General features: G+C 38.7%; 2 protein-coding genes across 2 annotated transcripts in view; both read left to right on the plus strand.

The window, feature by feature from the left end:
- Positions 1 to 112: 112 nt before the first annotated feature.
- On the plus strand, positions 113 to 10,638 carry ntan1 (N-terminal asparagine amidase). Its single transcript, XM_015393346.1, has 10 exons — positions 113 to 343; positions 2,038 to 2,140; positions 3,872 to 3,937; positions 5,559 to 5,667; positions 5,743 to 5,816; positions 5,908 to 5,961; positions 6,049 to 6,102; positions 7,745 to 7,842; positions 9,918 to 10,031; positions 10,151 to 10,638. Exons 1-10 carry the CDS (start codon positions 263 to 265, stop codon positions 10,319 to 10,321), a joined length of 924 nt encoding a protein of 307 aa, XP_015248832.1. The 5' UTR covers positions 113 to 262; the 3' UTR covers positions 10,322 to 10,638.
- Positions 10,639 to 13,688: 3,050 nt separating this feature from the next.
- Positions 13,689 to 16,398, plus strand: part of mpv17l (MPV17 mitochondrial membrane protein-like) — an 11,645-nt gene continuing 8,935 nt past the window's right edge. The window contains exon 1 of the mRNA XM_015393348.1: positions 13,689 to 14,251. Within this exon, the coding sequence (XP_015248834.1) occupies positions 13,948 to 14,251 (304 nt within the window). The 5' untranslated portion in view covers positions 13,689 to 13,947. The remainder of the gene's footprint in view (positions 14,252 to 16,398) is intronic.

Below are 16,398 nucleotides of genomic sequence, written 5' to 3' on the forward strand. Positions count from 1 at the left end.
TTTCATAATATATTTCACTTTATAAAACTGAACAAGAAAAAAAATAAGTGTATAACAATTATATAAGCTACCAGAAGGTGGCGATAATGCCACATCTTGATGGGTAAAAGGTCAATACATTAAAACGAGTAAGTTCGTGTCGTTTCCAGGAAGTTCTAGTCTGTAGCAGCATTTAATATCAAATTGTGTCTTTTTTTATTACTTATTGGGGTGTTGGCAGTACAATATCGAGTTGATTTGGTAACGGATCAGGTTGAAGGTCATGCCTTTGTTATTTCAGAACAGAGAGCTTGGTCGCTTCAGATCAACAACAGAACTATTCCACAAGTATCCAGATTTACAGGTTTGTTTCCAGATTAACTTCATCTATTCAAGCTGTGGATTTTTATAGTTGTTTCACTCATTGCTGTCTTTTCAATAATGAAACTGTTCTTGCACTGAATCTCTGTCATCGATCAACTTCAATTCAGCTTATTTTCTTGACCACCACACCATGCTTCATTTCTAAGTGTTTTGCAACACATGTCATTTTTAAGGCAGAAAAACATGTATTTTTACTACATTACTGATGAGCACATTTTCTTGCACAGTTGCTCTCCAACTAAATCACCCAATTCCTAAATCCTTCCCTGACATAATGTTTGCATCTGCCTACCAAAGATTATAAGACAGCCAACAAATATTGCATATACAACACATTTCTATTTGCATGCCCTCACTTTTTATTGTTTGCTGTATACTCAAGTAACTGCAATAAAGGTGAACCAAATCTCATTGCACCCAATGCATTCTGATCATTGTTATAAAGCTTTATGGTAAAGTTCATTTTATTACAAAGTGGTGGAAAAATGTATTTAAGGAAACAAAGCCTGTTGCACCAACTCAGATTTAGCAGTAATCTCTTCTGCATGAAAATACAGCTGGCAGCAGGCAGTGGATTGTATGAGTTCAGATGACTGCAGGTAATTTATCTCTGCTGCAACCAGACTCTACAATGTGACACTACAACTGCAACAACTCGTGCAATGTATAATGTGCAATTGCTATTTGATACCCTGTGAAATATCCTGTTTCTCTATATTTGACACCCAGTGCAATAACTATGTATATAAATTTCTATCTATATAAATATCCGTGTAAACTCCCTGCGCGATAACCCTGTATAATAATCCTACTATTAAAAAAAAAGCTGTCATATGTGGACGCACTCTTTAGACTGTATACATCCCATGCACCTTTTTCTTCCTTTGGCACCTTCTTCTTCTACTTTGACTATTTGAGCTGAAGTAACAAGCAAATTTCTCCATTGTGAGATCGATAAAGTAAATTAATCAATCAATTCATTTTAGCAGTCACCCATATGAAAAATGAACAGGTTGTCAGTGACTGAGAAAACATGTTAAATAAAGATCATGCTTTATTTGAAGACTTGCAAGAGCTAAAATATCAGAAATGAATACAGTCATGAATACAAATGTTTAAACTGCCCTTGTATGTTTCTGTGTGTGTGTGTTTTGGGGGTCAGTGTTCACTGGTAGGACTCAAGTCAGTGAGAGTGTATGCAAGGTCCTTACTACGTATTTAAAATATGGATGTGTATGTTTTTTGTGTTTTGTTTTTTTCTTGTTTGTTTGTTTTTTTCTCTCCATGACTGTAGATATTCAATTTGTTTTAAAGCACTAATAGTGTGAGCTGAATCTGTTGAAGAATATATTCAGTTCATTTGCTCTGTTCATATTTCCATGTGCCTGACCATCCTTCTGCTTGAAGCCTGTGGTCTTCTTCATCCCTGACCACACATCTCTATTATTGGTCTACTGTAGCATGCTCTTCAGCTTTCTCCTGCGTGTCTCATTGCTTTCTCTTATTAAGTTGTTTCTGTATATTCCTCAATAACTCCACGTTTCTTTTTCTCGGGTTTTCTTTTCACGCTTACCAGTTCTTTCAGTTCACTTGTGATCCAGGGTTTATTATCATTGCTTAAATTCAGAATTTTAACATTATGGTGTCGGGGGGGCATTTAATCATGTGTTACAGGAACATGCAAAAGCCTTTCGGTCCAAGCCCCCTGTTGATGTAGATCCAAAGAGCCTGCTGTATGTTCAACAGAGAGAGTTTGCAGCAACAACACCAGCAGACAGTAAGTACAGCAACAGTTCCTTCTTTGAAAATGATGTATCGAATCTCAAAAAATCCCAGCTGAGCCAAATCAAACCATCACTGGAAATAATGTTCATAAACTATACACTGCTCGTTGAAGGTTGTCATTAACCTTAACTTCTTTCCCATTGTGTCACAATAAAATATATTTTAAAAAAAGGTGCCTTAACCTTTCCACAGTCCTAGGTTTAAATAAATTGTTCTGAAGCATTCCTTCCTACTTAAATTACCGGTAAGGTTACAAAAAAACAGCCATGAGGATAAATGTATTTTGTTCGATTTTTGGATCTAATGATGAATAATTGTGAAATGGAAGAACATTTATCCCTGTTTTTAAAACTAACAGTCAGACAAGTTTGCTATGCATTTAGATTAAGGTGGGATTTAGTACTCAGTCGGACTTCCTTTTGTTTTAAATACATTACCAAGTCCTTTTGGTCTGTACCTATAATGTTATGCCTATGATGATCATTATTTTTTATTTTTGACCTGCGAATATGCTTCTATTGAAACCCTCCCACTGTAGCTCTGGGTGTTTGCTTACAGTCTTCCTGCTAGCGGGGGAACCTCAGTCTCAATCAGAAATTATTTCATAGCGTGAAATGGATTTTTCTGCAGAATTGATATGGATTTTCTTCCATCAACTCAAACTGGCTTTCCCGTCTTAACTAAAGCAAAGCATCCCCACAGCATGATGCTGCCAATACCATGTATCACAGCGGGAATGGTGCTGAGACAATGTTAGTTTTCCTCTATACAAAGCATTTAACATGTCATCCAAAAATGTTAATTCTGGTTTAATCACACAATAATGCCTTCTTCCAAATGTTCACTCTGTGTATTTACCAAAATAAACCCTTTTCTACAACAGTTTTATTGTTATAACTGTTCTATAAAATCCAGATTTTTAGAAAGCAGTACTAATAGCTTTTCCTGTTGACAGATTTTCCCACAAGAAATGTAGAACTTTGCAGGTCCCCCACATTACCAATATATTTTAGCTAATCAATAGGTTCTAGACTGTAATATATTTGATGGCACCTGTTGTTAAATGTGGTATGTAGAATTTATATATTTTTTAACAACAAGGTAATTCAGAAAATACAGCCAGGCAAATGGTGCCCTAAAGTATATTTTCAATAAAACCTTGTATTAGAGACTTTTATCATTTTTCAGTACCTAGATTCACTACTCCCTAAACAGCTCTTCTCCAACATGATGTCTTCCCAGGTGTTTTACTATAGGATGTAAAAGAGATGTTTAAAGCTTGAGATGTTGCTTTATAACCTAAATCTGTCATAAACATACAATAACCTTCCACAGGGCCATTCTGCTGTGTGTCTTGGTCTTATAATTCTGTTTGTTTGGAAATGTTCTCTAACAAAGCCGCATCGGGATAAGTAGAAATGCCTTGCATACTTTTTGATTTGAGCTTTGATGGATTTTTAAAAAATAATTTTCCACTATAAAGTTACAAGTTACTTTGTGTTAGTTTACCTCGTATTGCTAAAATAATTTGAAGTTTGTTGTAATAATGGTATAAAGTGTGAAAATGTTTTGCTTCTGAGCAGTTATGGAAGAATAATTTTCTCATATGTTGCTGGAATAATTTTACACCAACAGTTGTTGTTTATGTATTTTTAAATGTATTCTCAGCAGTGTTTTTTGATTACAGTTTGTAATTCTAATATATTCATCTGAACTTTCACAGAATGTGTTTCGGTTTTTGGATCCGAAGATGCCACTACCTGCCACTTGGTCGTGCTGCGACACACCGGTAGGATTATTTCTACCAGATTCATGTTGTCCGTTACGTCTGGCTTCAAGTAAAGGGAATGTGCATGCTGCTTAGGAGATGACTGTTTTATTATTTTGCTGCTTGATCTAACCGCTGCATTTGAAACAGACACATTATCAATCTCTCGTTTAGATTAGTGGACAGGAAAAGTAGTTTACTGTAAATGTTTAAAAGTCATCTAGCTGACCAAACTTTAGCTAAATCGTCCTCTGCCTGTCTTTGCTATGGTATCCCACAAGGCTCAGTGCTGTGCAATCTTCTCTTTTTTTAATCCATCTCTTTTCCCTCTTATGCAGATAATTCCCTAATGTATTAAGGGAACTCACGGTATAAAGTCATGAATGGCCCTAAACTTTCTATGGCCCTAAAAGTAGTCTATAAGGCCGCTCATCATGAACTTCTGAGTTACTGTATTTTCCGAATTATAGAGCGCATCTGACTGTAAGCTGCACCCAATAGTTTTTTTTTTTTTACTTGAAACATGTAAATATAAGACACACTGGGCTACAAGCCACTGATATCTACTAAACTGTCCCCCACCGGACCTGTAGGGGGAGCTCTACTTCTCACCCCTAGAGTATGGAGGAAGACGAATGCTAGTTTTTGGGCTTGAGGCAGTAAGAGCTTCTAATAAAAAATGGGGCTTAGTCAGCTCTTCATTAGTTCAACAGCGTTAATTCTGCCAATAATAGTTAAAATTAGGGCTGCAACTAAATTATTTTGGAAATCCGTTAATCTGTTCATTGTTTTTTATTTTTTCGATTAATCATCAGATAGCTAAATGTTCCTTAAATTAGATTTTTTTTTTTTTTATTAAACCATGTGAAACTAAAATGTTTCCACTTGAGGAGTTCTGGATAGAGAATATTGATAGACAAAAAAATATTTTTTTTAATCTTAAATGCAAAATGTTGATATATTTGTTCACAAATTTGGTATGATTGCTTCTCTACAAGGATTCCTCTGCTCAGCTAAAGACATCATTTACAGCCTCTATAATCCAGTTAACAATTAATTGCTCACTAAATTATTTGACAGTTATTTCAATAATCGATTAATCATGATTAATCCGATTAATTTTTTCAGCCCTAGTTAAAATGTGTGAATTTGGGACATTTTTTCTCCGTCGTGCCTTCTGCTAGTATGTGCTTCTGCAAGACTAAACTAAATAAGATGATTGCTGATCTGAAACTGGACACCCAAATTAGTTGTGAAATCCAGCTTCTTCCTTTTGAGCCAGTTTCCCAAAAGAAAGTCTTGAAACCTTGTCTACCTTTTCATTCTAGGCTTTGTTTTAAAGTTCTTTTTTTTTAGTTTTTAAAAGCTCAATAGATTGACACGATCAACAGCTCCTTAAAGTGCCTAAAACTAAGAATAAACATATAGGTTACTCCCCTGTAGCCACTCACAATTCAACACTTTCTCCAATCCCTTTTTGCAAAAGCATTTTGTAGTTCCTGAGAGATTAGCTTTTATTTTTTTACCTTTGTCTTTCATTATTATTTTCAGTATGACATATTTTAAACTTCTTTGTTTTAACCCATCTGTTTTCTGTATGTTTATATATATGCTGTATTTTGTGAACCCTGCTTTAATGTAGGTAGTGGAGCAGTCTGCCTGGCTCATTGTGATGACTTTAGGATCTGGTCTCAGATCGCACGGATTTTAAAAGCTGTAAAATCACTGAGTAACGTCTGTAATGAGGGACGGTACGTCACAGATAAACAAGCACTGCTTTAAAGACCATTCTTTCCCATTTATAACTGATTCACTCACTTGTCTAGATTTGAGCTTCATGTTGTTGGAGGCTTTGATGACGACACAAAAACCTCTCAGAAGATCAGCCTTGACATACTAGGTATGTACAGTCTTGACGCTTTCAGTGCATGTTGCTCATGGACAGAATTTAAGGCTCCTTGAAGTTTACATGCCTTGTTTTCACTTTATAGCAGCTTTTCAGAGACAGGAGGAGGATATTCACCTAGAGACATGTTGCATAACAGGTCTTTAAACAAAAATGTGTATAATTATCTTATTATTTGTCAATATTACAAGATCGAGATCCACTAACAAAACTCTTTTTGCTGTAGAGATGAATGATGTCGTTAAAGAGGGAATCCATAGACCGATAATATATGGGATCGGTGAGTGACGTATACGGCTCAGAGAGATACGTGATAAGTATTTTTATATACAGTGAGAAAAATAAGTAATTGAACACGCTGCTATTTTGCAAGTTCTCCCACTTAGAAATCATGGAGGGGTCTGAAATTGTCATCGTAGGTGCATGTCCACAGTGAGAGACATAATCTAAAAAAAAAATGTTAAAAAATCCAGAAATCACAATAGAGGATCTTTTACCAATTTGTATGATCTAACTGCCAATAAGTATTTCATCACCTGAGAAAATCAATGTTAATATTTGATATGTCAGCCTTTGTTTGCAATTAAAGAGGTGAAATGTTTCCTGTAGTTTTTCACCAGGTTTGAACACACTGCAGGAGGGATTTTGGCCCACTCCTCTACATAAATCTTTTCTAGATCAGTCAGGTTTCTTGGCCGTCTCTGAGAAACACTGAGTTTGAGCTCCCTCCAAAGATTCTCTATTTAGTTTAGGTCTGGATACTAGCTAGGCCACACCAGAACCTTGATATGCTTCTGCCTGAACCACTCCATGGTTATTCTGGCTGTCTGCTTTGGGTCATTGTCATGTTTGGAGACCCAGCCTCAACCCAACTTCAACGCTCTAACAGAGGGAAGGAGGTTGCTTCCCAAAATCTCACAATACATGGCCCCGTTCATCCTCTCCCTAATACAGTGCAGTCGCCCCGTCCCATATGCAGAAAAACACTCCCAAAGCATGATGCTACCACCCCCATGCTTCACAGTAGGGATGGTGTTCTTAGGATGGTACTCATCATTTAGTTATATTTTGCTCTCATCTGACAACATGACTTTCTCCATGACTCCTCTGGATCATCCAAATGGTCATTGGCAAATTTAAGTTGTGCCTTGACATGTGCTGATTAAAGCAGGGCAACCTTCCATGCCATGCATGATTTCAAAAATGATGTCTTAGTGTTTTACCGACAGTAACCTTGGAAACGGTGGTCCTGGCTCTTTTCAGGTCATTAACCAGCTCCTCCCGTGTAGTTTTGGGCTGATTTCTCACCTTTCTTAGGATCATTGAGTCGCAACGAGGTGAGATCTTGCATGGAGCCCAAGTCGAGGGAGATTAACAATCATGTTTAGCTTCTTCTATTTTCTAATCATTGCTCCATCAGTGGACCTTTTTTCACCAATCTGCTTGCCTATTTCCCCGTAGACTTTTCCAGGCTTGTGGAGGTGAAAAATTGTGTCTCTAGTGTCTTTGGACAGCTCTTTGTTCTTGGCGATGTTAGTAGTTGGATTCTGATTACTGATTGTAAGGGGTAGACAGGTGTCTTTATGCAGCTAACAGCCTCAAACAGGTGCATCTAATTTAGAATTAGGAGGAGAAGGAGTGGAGGAGGACATTTTGAAGGCAGACTACCAGGTCTTTGAGGGTCAGAATTCTAGCTGATAAACCAGTGTACAAGTACATATTTGCAGCTGTATCATCAAATAGCTAAAAAAAAAATCATATATTGTGATTTCTGGATTTTTTTTTTTTCCTCTAACAGTGGACATGCATGTACAATGACAATTGTAGGCCAGTCCATGATTTCTAAGTGGAAGAACTTGCAAAATTGCAGGGTGTTTCCTCACTGTCATATAAGTAAAAAGTTGTTTTGTGATTCTGTGTAGGTGTGAATGTCAAAACGGGGGAGGTATTCCCAGCATCATTTTCTTATAAAGGACCTGCAGAGGACCTGCGGTCGGCGCGGATCTTGACAGGAGGAGAGGTATTCTCTATAAAAAGTGTGTCCAAATGTATCTGATGCTTCTGCTGCTCCTGTGTTCAGTGGCAGAGGGTGGTTTTGCTACATTTGCTGTGATCAGTGGCTAAAAAGTTGTTTTAATGTACTTTTAAGTGAGAAAGTCCACCTGAAAACTTAATCTGTGCAGTAAGTTTATCAAGATTACGATCCTGCCTTAAAATACTATTTCACTGTCGGAGGTGCACTGGCCCCCACATACCAGCGGTGCGCTGTCACTGGGAATCCAGCTGTAGCTGCCTCAGACTGGCCCGTCTCTTGGCGGTTTTCCTCTACTGTTAATGGAGGCTGGAAGATGATGTTAGTGGTTTTCTTGTACGTAATCCAAACTGCAGGCACTATAGTGGGCTGGCAGAATTCAACGTTTTAAGTTAACTTGGGCGTTAAACAGTTTCAGTGGAGTGATCATAGCTCTTTGCATCAGCAGTGCTGTGTCTGTCTCCATGCCAGCTGCCAGATCAGCTTCTCTGATGGGTTGATGCGGCACGTCGAGCAGCAAAAGTTAAATTTTTGCAAATCCAGCATCTGCTGCTTGTGAAGCCCGTGAAGAGGTTCTGCTTTGGCTGCTCAGTTGCGTCAAGATGCGCTGTTCCTGCTGCTCAAAACACGCTGCAGGACCTTTTGATGCGCCTTGATGTGCATCAACCATAGACTTTGCAGGTAAAGCAGCTGCCTCTGCTGCCCAAAGTGCATCAGCTGTGAATGTAGCATTAAAGAGGCTAGTTACCATGGTATCGTAGTTTAAAGGGCAAACCTGCTCCAGGGCAGTCTAGGTTTCAGGATTGATCCTAGAAAACGCTCCATGTCATTTAGTCAACACAAAAACATACAGATAAGCAAGCTATTGATCATTCTAATCCAAATCAGTATATTTTTATAGCAGAAGTTCATTAATCTTACTTTTGCTCACTTTAAAAGACAGATTCTACTGTTATTCAATCTTGTTTCCTTATAATGGCATTACTTCATTACATACATTAGTTCTGAAGGCTGGACTTCCACGGAGATCTCTCACACAGCTTCAACATTAGCCAGTTGAAAAAAGATTAGCTGCTAAAAGAGCTTCTTTGTCTTGACTTTGAGCTGGAACTGTCCTCTTCTGCCTTACATCATCCTTCTCTTCCCTTGATTGGGGAAAGTGGACTGTGCAGGCACAGTGCGGTTAAGCTAGGTGCTCCTGGAGGGAGCCTTCTTATGTAGTTATTCTCTAACCGTTTGGTAAGGGGCTGCTGCTCAGGGAACAGAACTCATGAGGATTACTCAGAGATGCATGAATCAAGCGAAATGCAACTTTGTGCATGATTTTGATGAGGGAAAGGCATTATAACACGGTAAAAAGCTCAAAGCCCATTAGAACTAAAGTAACTGCAGAGCTCTTGTGGAAGGATCTGTTGATTTAAGAACTGTTGGTGGAGCTGTCAAAATACTTCCCCTTTATGGAGGAGTGACAAGTTCGTAAAAAGTACAGTTTGCAGTTTGCCAAAAACCATACAGAAAAAAATAACAAGTAAGGAAAAGGAAAATCCTACCAAAGGGAAGGACCACTTTGTTGGAAATACTCGTATTTGACTGTATACATTTATTTTAAAGATGGAGGCAAATGTTTGATTTTATGGCAACTTACACTACAGAGCTACAGCCATGTGCAGAGGGCACCCCTGTGTTGCCATAGCAATGACTGTTTACCTAATGGTGAAGCGAATTGGGCATCCTATCTTTATCCATCCCCCATCTTCAATCAAACTGCCCTCCATAGCTGCAAGTAGTTTGGAATAGGGCCTTCAAGTGTAAAAGCAAACCTTAGTGATACAGCGCATCACCCTGAACACTTTCTCACAGTGAAACATGGTGGTTACAGCATCATGCTGTGCAGGATCTTTTTAAGCAAGGACAGGGGAGCTGGTCAGAATTAATAGGCTTTTGGATCAAGCTGAGGACAGAACCATACTGGAAGAAAACCCGGAGACTGGGACATTTTTAGTTGTTGGTGAACAAAACTAGAATTGACATTTAAATTGTACTAAAATGTCTGTTCCTTCCAGATGGCTGACATATATGACTCAAGTCGTGGACTTGTTAAAATTGGACCATGCCACTGGACTCCTGATCGGAGTATTGAATCATGGTTGACACAAAGTGACGACATTGTTTTAAAGGTAAGATGATATCTGTGAAATAGTCGGCAGTCACAGATCATCAGGAATAAAGGTGTGAGAATGAACTGCAAACCCAGTGATTTAAAGGAGTTTATCTTTTTTCTTCTCTGTTTTTGTAGAACCTGTCTACGTCTCCAATGGCTGAGCCGCCACACTTTGTCCAACACATGAAGTCCACCATCCAGTTCCTTTTGTCACATCCAAACTCTGAAAGCCTGTTCCCTGGAGGGCAGCCTCAGCTCTACCATCGGACGGAGAGTGGTACCTGGGAGAGGCTTGTCCAGTCGTAGGAGGCCCTAATCTTTCTTCAACAAGACCTTTAACCAGTTTCTGACTGTTTTTGCTTCTCAGCTCAATGGAAACACTGTGACTTCTTTTAACCTTCCGTTTTGCATGGTTCAAACCCTTGAATGATCAACATACAGCGTTTTAAAACTGTATTCACATTTCCCGGACTATTTCTAGTTCTGTGCATCCAATTAGATTAAAGCTAGTGTTGCAAATCAAGAGACTGAATTTTTTTGTGCTTTCTTTTCTTATGAACAAATATGTCCTGCAGCTTGTGTTAAACTAGGGAGGATCTAGAACCACAGGATATGGGACCTTAGTTGGTATAACCTAACCCCGCTCTGAAGATTCCCTCAGTTGTCTCCCTGAGCTGAGCTCCTTGGTCTCCACAATTGTTCACTCATTTTCTGAAACAAACTTTTGAGGCCTTGAAAGAGGATCTGCAGTATATTCACTTTATTCACTGAAGGACTCTGTTTTTGATTATGTGACTTCTGAAGGTGGTTTGTTACTCTTTTTTAACCCTCAGTGCACTCTGTGACACTGTGGCATGATGGAAAGGGCTCATCCATCCATCCTCTGTTAGAAATGCGGATTGACTGATGGATTACAGAGCAAAATATGTAAACGTCTAAAAAAAAAAACAAAAAAAAACAGATGAGCCACAAAGGTAGTCAGGCACAGGAAAAATAAAGCAGATCAGATGCATTTTAAAATGATGGGAGACTGCCTGGAAGTGTGACTGGATACAACATGCCCTCAGTGCAGATTGTTGCACATTCTGCATTGAAGCTGCCTATCACAGCTATACACTATTTTTATGTTGGCCTGTCTGCCTAAAATAATTCCAAGATGCACACTAGCTGATTTGGAAATGAGAAAATCCACTTATTAGTGCATGGATTCTATTTTTGGTTGAACTGTCCCTCATGGCTGGTCAGTTTCACAATTGTTGTGATGCTGATGAAACCTTTTAACGGTGCATGTTTCGCTGGTGTCAGCCATCAATTGCAGAAGTGGATTAAGAATAAATGTAAGTGACCCTTCAATGGCTAGGATTTCTTCCTAAGATGGTATCATACCTTCACACACTTGTTGTTCAACATTAGGGTTTCAATTGTATGCCACTGCAATTGATATTCTTAGAATTCATGCATTTGTTGAGCAGCTGATGAAAGGCTGATGAAATGTGTTTAAACTACTGCTCACAGATCTGAGCTTATCGCCAGCCAGTTGATGGCTACATCTCTAAGTGTTATCTGTTGTATTGGTGGTGGTTATAAACTATAATTAATGAGTTATTAAATCTATATCATACAGATTAATGTAGGAGTGTCAAGGAAGTTTGAAATGTTACTTTCCAGGCTAAAGCAAGTTTCGCAAAAAGGAAAATGGTGACTTATTTGGGTTAAAAAAAAACATAAAATTGATTCCTTGTGAATTTCTGTAAACTTAATTTGATAAATTAAATGATGATGTATATAGTCAAAGTGAGATTTAGCATCTGCAATCAACTGTCCTGTTTTTCTTATAAATATGGTGTCCATTTGTAAGCAAATATATTTATATATTTTTTTATTTTATATATTGGAAAAACTCACATGAAGAGAAAAGAAATTTAGGAGAAATGTATTGATACAATTACATTGTCTTTGGCGCTCAGACCTCGGCAGGGAACATAGTGCTTAATTTGATAGATATACATGAACAGGAGTAAAGAATAGGGCTGTTTCCCCCCAGGCCTGAAACTGGTGGTGGAGTGGAGATAGATGAAGTTGGTCAGTCTGTAGACTGCTGGTTAGCGAGACGGTATGCTGAGCATTATGGGGAGATCCAGTGGATTGTGTGAGCTGATACTAGAGCTTCACTCAGGGACCTGGAAGATGGAAGTTCAGTTGGATAACACAGGTTGAGAGAAGCTGTCCATGATGAGCAAGTATGAAGTGACAGTGGAGAGGAAAAACTCCCCATTTGGAAGAAACCTCTGGCAGAACCAGGCTCAACATGGCGGTCTTCTGCCAGACCAATTGAGATAAGACAGGAAACGCAGTAAGGGTCTGGGAGGAATTACGCTCTGATGAAGCTTTAGTTACGATGGTGGAGGAGGGGCTGGAGGTGGGTTGAAACGGTGTCATCTGAATGAAGTCACACAGCGCATCCAACGCCTGCGCACAGAGCTAAGATGAACTTTGGATCCCGATTTGCTTTCGTGGAGGTGTGTGTCAAGGCTGATTGGCTGTGTCACAGGTGGATGTAGGTGACAATGAGTTTCTCCAGTTGAACTTCCGCCTAGGCTCCATTTAAAAAATAATGCCATAGATTTCATTTTAGAATCAGATATTGTTCAATTATTCAATCTTGTGTTGCACCACATTTTCTTCCATTCATAAATTTGTGTCTTCCATCACAGTTAAGTTGATCAACCATGTGACATGAATTTTTCCAAATAAATAATTACTATGTATATGTTTGTGAACAATAGAACATGCATTAACTTACAATATGGTTACCTTTTTTGACCTACACCTATTATAAACTATATACAAATGATCTACAGCAGAGGTCACGGATTAGCAGGCCCCAGTCCGGATCCGGACCAACCTGCTGGCTAATCTGGACCCAACCTGATTTTAAAAATGTATATATTAAATCAAAAATCTATAAATTATATCAAAAATAAATATCGATCCAGGCTCGAAATGAGAACCTAGATCTGTGCTTGAGAATGGCTTTGTTGCCATTCAAACCCAGTTTTAAAGCCAGGTCAGCGTAAAGCCCACTGCTCTCATTAAACCATAAAGGTCAGTTCAGGTGTTTTATAAAATGTCAATCAGGAAATTGTCTATATACCAAACTGAACGACTGTTGTTCTCTACTTCAAAAAACTTTAGATTTTAAAATGGAAAAATTTTATATATATTTTTTTTATCTTTTTAATTAAAAAAATCACTCTATAAAATGGATGCATAAAAAAACATTATATTTCAGAGTTAAATTCTGTTTAAAGTAACAGATTATATTAAAAAATGTCTCCGGACCTTTACTGGTTGATGATTTTCTTTATTAGGACCCCACTGATTTTTAATTGGTTACCCCTGATCTACAGCAATATAAGTAATTAAGTAATAATTACTAATAAAAAAAGTAATAACTAATAAATAATTACTAATAAACAAGTAATTTAAGTAACATAATATTAAATATAATAATATATTATTTGATTACTGCACTTTTTGCCTTTTGTGCGCGCCATGCTGATACGTGTCCTCAGACCAACTCCACCCATTCCCTTTTTACGTAAGTCATTCCCTTTTTACGTCAGATTTTTAGCGTAAGAACCATTACGTACTAGTATTCCACCAGAGCCGGTGGAAGTCAGCCTCTATCACAGTCTGCTCTGATTGCTTGGAGTTTGACAGAAAAGTAGGCTACACTATTTGGATTTACATAGTTTTATAAACTTTACTTATAGGCTATTTACAGTATTTTTTTAATCTAATAACCGGAAGCATACAGTTGTGTATATTTTTAGTGATGCGAAGAGAGAGAGAGAAAGAGAGCGATGGTTTAACGTCATGATTTAGCTTCCTCTCAGCCTCTCTACATATTGGGCTGCACAGGGTGAATTATGCCGTTTGCGTTTCTAAAGCACGTCCGACGCTTTCCGTGGGTCACCAATGTTACACTGTACGGCTGCCTGTTCGCCGGGGGGGACCTGGTCCACCAGTGGTTCTCCTCCAGGGAGCAGATGGACTGGAGACAGACGCGCAACGTCGCTGTGGTCGCGTTCAGTTTCCACGGTAACTTCAATTTCTTCTGGATGCGTCTTCTGGAGCGCAGGTTTCCGGGGAATTCCGCCGGAATGGTGATGAAGAAGCTGTTCCTGGACCAGACCGCGGCGGCGCCCCTGGCCACCAGCGTCTTCTACACGGGTCAGTGAACGCATCACTCGGGAAACATTCTGTCCTGTTAATGACTAACATTAAAATACGTTTGCTGTCAATTTGTAACGGACCTACAGAACACGACGTGCTGCTCTTCTGACCCCCATTGACCTAAAGGACTGTGTAATAACAGCCTGACCTACAGAGGTCATTTAAACTGGACTTTGATTCATTAATCAGGCTTTCAGGTTATATTTTCTTATCAGGTAATTAATTGATTGGAGATACGTTTACAACAATCATATGCGTGGGAGATGGGCAAACCTTGATTAAAACCCTTCATTAAAAAAGAAAAAAATTTGGAAATGATTCATAACAATAAATTGAAAAATAATATGGGTGGTTAGGATTTCATTGCTAATAGCAACAATTTACTGGTAGGTGACTAATAATCACACTATCTGACTTAAGGGCTATTAAAACTTAAACATGTTTGACTGATTAAGCCTAATTACGGTGGCCCAGATGGGTCAAAACTAATACAAAAGCTGCAATGCAAACAAAAACTGCAACATAAACGCAAAAGCCGCAACATAATTACAAAAGGCTTTTGTATTAGTGTTGACACCTCTGGGACACCGTACTCTGAGATAGAAAAGACCAAGTCACAACCTTTGATGAAGGAAATTGTTGATTTTGCTAAAACTGAAACTTTTATAGTTTCGTCAACATTTGTGTTCTTACCAGTTAAAGAAATGATTAAAAAATTGTGGAGAAACAGAGATTGTCAATATTAACATTTCTATTTTATTTGTGATTTTCATCAATTTTTTTTTATTTGTGTTTAAACAGATACCCTCTGAATTTATATCATGATAATTATTGAAGCAGTTTGATACAGAAGAAGTATATTTAAAAAAAAAAATCAAAATCAACCAAAATATTGCCCAGATCTATAAGCAGGTCATACCTAACATATAACAATGACAACACAAAACAGAAACAGCTTTAAATCAGGCTAAGAGCTTAATTAAAGGAGATTAGAGCTCCAAGTAGCTTCTATTCTTTAAGAAGCTGAAGTTCTCTGTTCTCCGCCAACAACTCTTCATCCAGAGTGGATTTGGTCTGAAAATCCTCACAACCCTCCATCCTCTACTTTTGCTGATGGCCAAAGGTTGGCTGAGGACTTAGAAGACTGCTTTGATGAATCTGCTCTTGTGCCCTGCATCTCTAACTTTCCAAACCTCCGTTTTGGGCATTGAGGATCAATTCTAATTATATTGGTCATTCCTAGCGAGAGGAATCCAGAAAAGCACCAGACCCAAAATCTCACTTTCCTTAACCAGCTATCTAAACCAGCATCTTCAAAATATCACTGTAGCTCATCCTTATCCCTATACTGGAGCCATGCTCACTAACTAAATAACCTCAAACCTGTTTTCACAATACCTGTAATGATGAAATCCCTGCCTGTGTTGGCATTCTTAAAAAGGCATTGCTGGGCCGTATCCAGCTCTCCTGCCAAGGAATCTCCGTCTTGCGGCATCTTGAGCTGTGGGGTAGACACGAACAGATCTCCTTTGCACTACAACTGTGCTTTAACCACTGTCCTCCCTGATCTCCTCAACAGCAAACCCTCCAAGCTTGCTGTTCCTCTCTCTACCTGCCACTGGATTGAAAACCTTCTGAATGACAGACATCAGCTAGAGACTGTGGGAATCTGCATTCAGATCCAGGACAATGTGCACAGGTGCTCCTCGGGGATGTGTATCCTCCCCTCTAATTTTCTCCCTCTACGCCGATGACTGCACCCTCCTGAATCAAACGTATTAAATTTACAGAAGACAAATAGAAATCTACCTGTTCAGGCTTGGGGACGAGCCGCAAACGGGAGACTGGTTCCACAGCTGCCCACTCTGCATTTATAATGTCAAGCACAAAGATTGAGCAACATTGCTAATGTGGAGTCCTTAAAGGAATAGTACACCCAAAACATGATTAGCCTTCATTTTCTACTCACCCCCATGCTGAACAACACTCTGGAGTCATTTTTTGATATCTCAAATGCATCTGGAGATCTGGGAGGCTTCTTGCTGTCTGCTGACATTCAAATAATGGAGGTCTATGGCGCCCGAGACAGAAAGGTCCATAAAAGTCCACAAAAACGTGTCAAACCAGATGAAAGTGCGCATTCA

Source organism: Cyprinodon variegatus, unplaced genomic scaffold (genome assembly GCF_000732505.1).
Source record: "Cyprinodon variegatus isolate N-32 unplaced genomic scaffold, C_variegatus-1.0 Scaffold638, whole genome shotgun sequence".
NCBI lineage: Eukaryota > Metazoa > Chordata > Actinopteri > Cyprinodontiformes > Cyprinodontidae > Cyprinodon > Cyprinodon variegatus.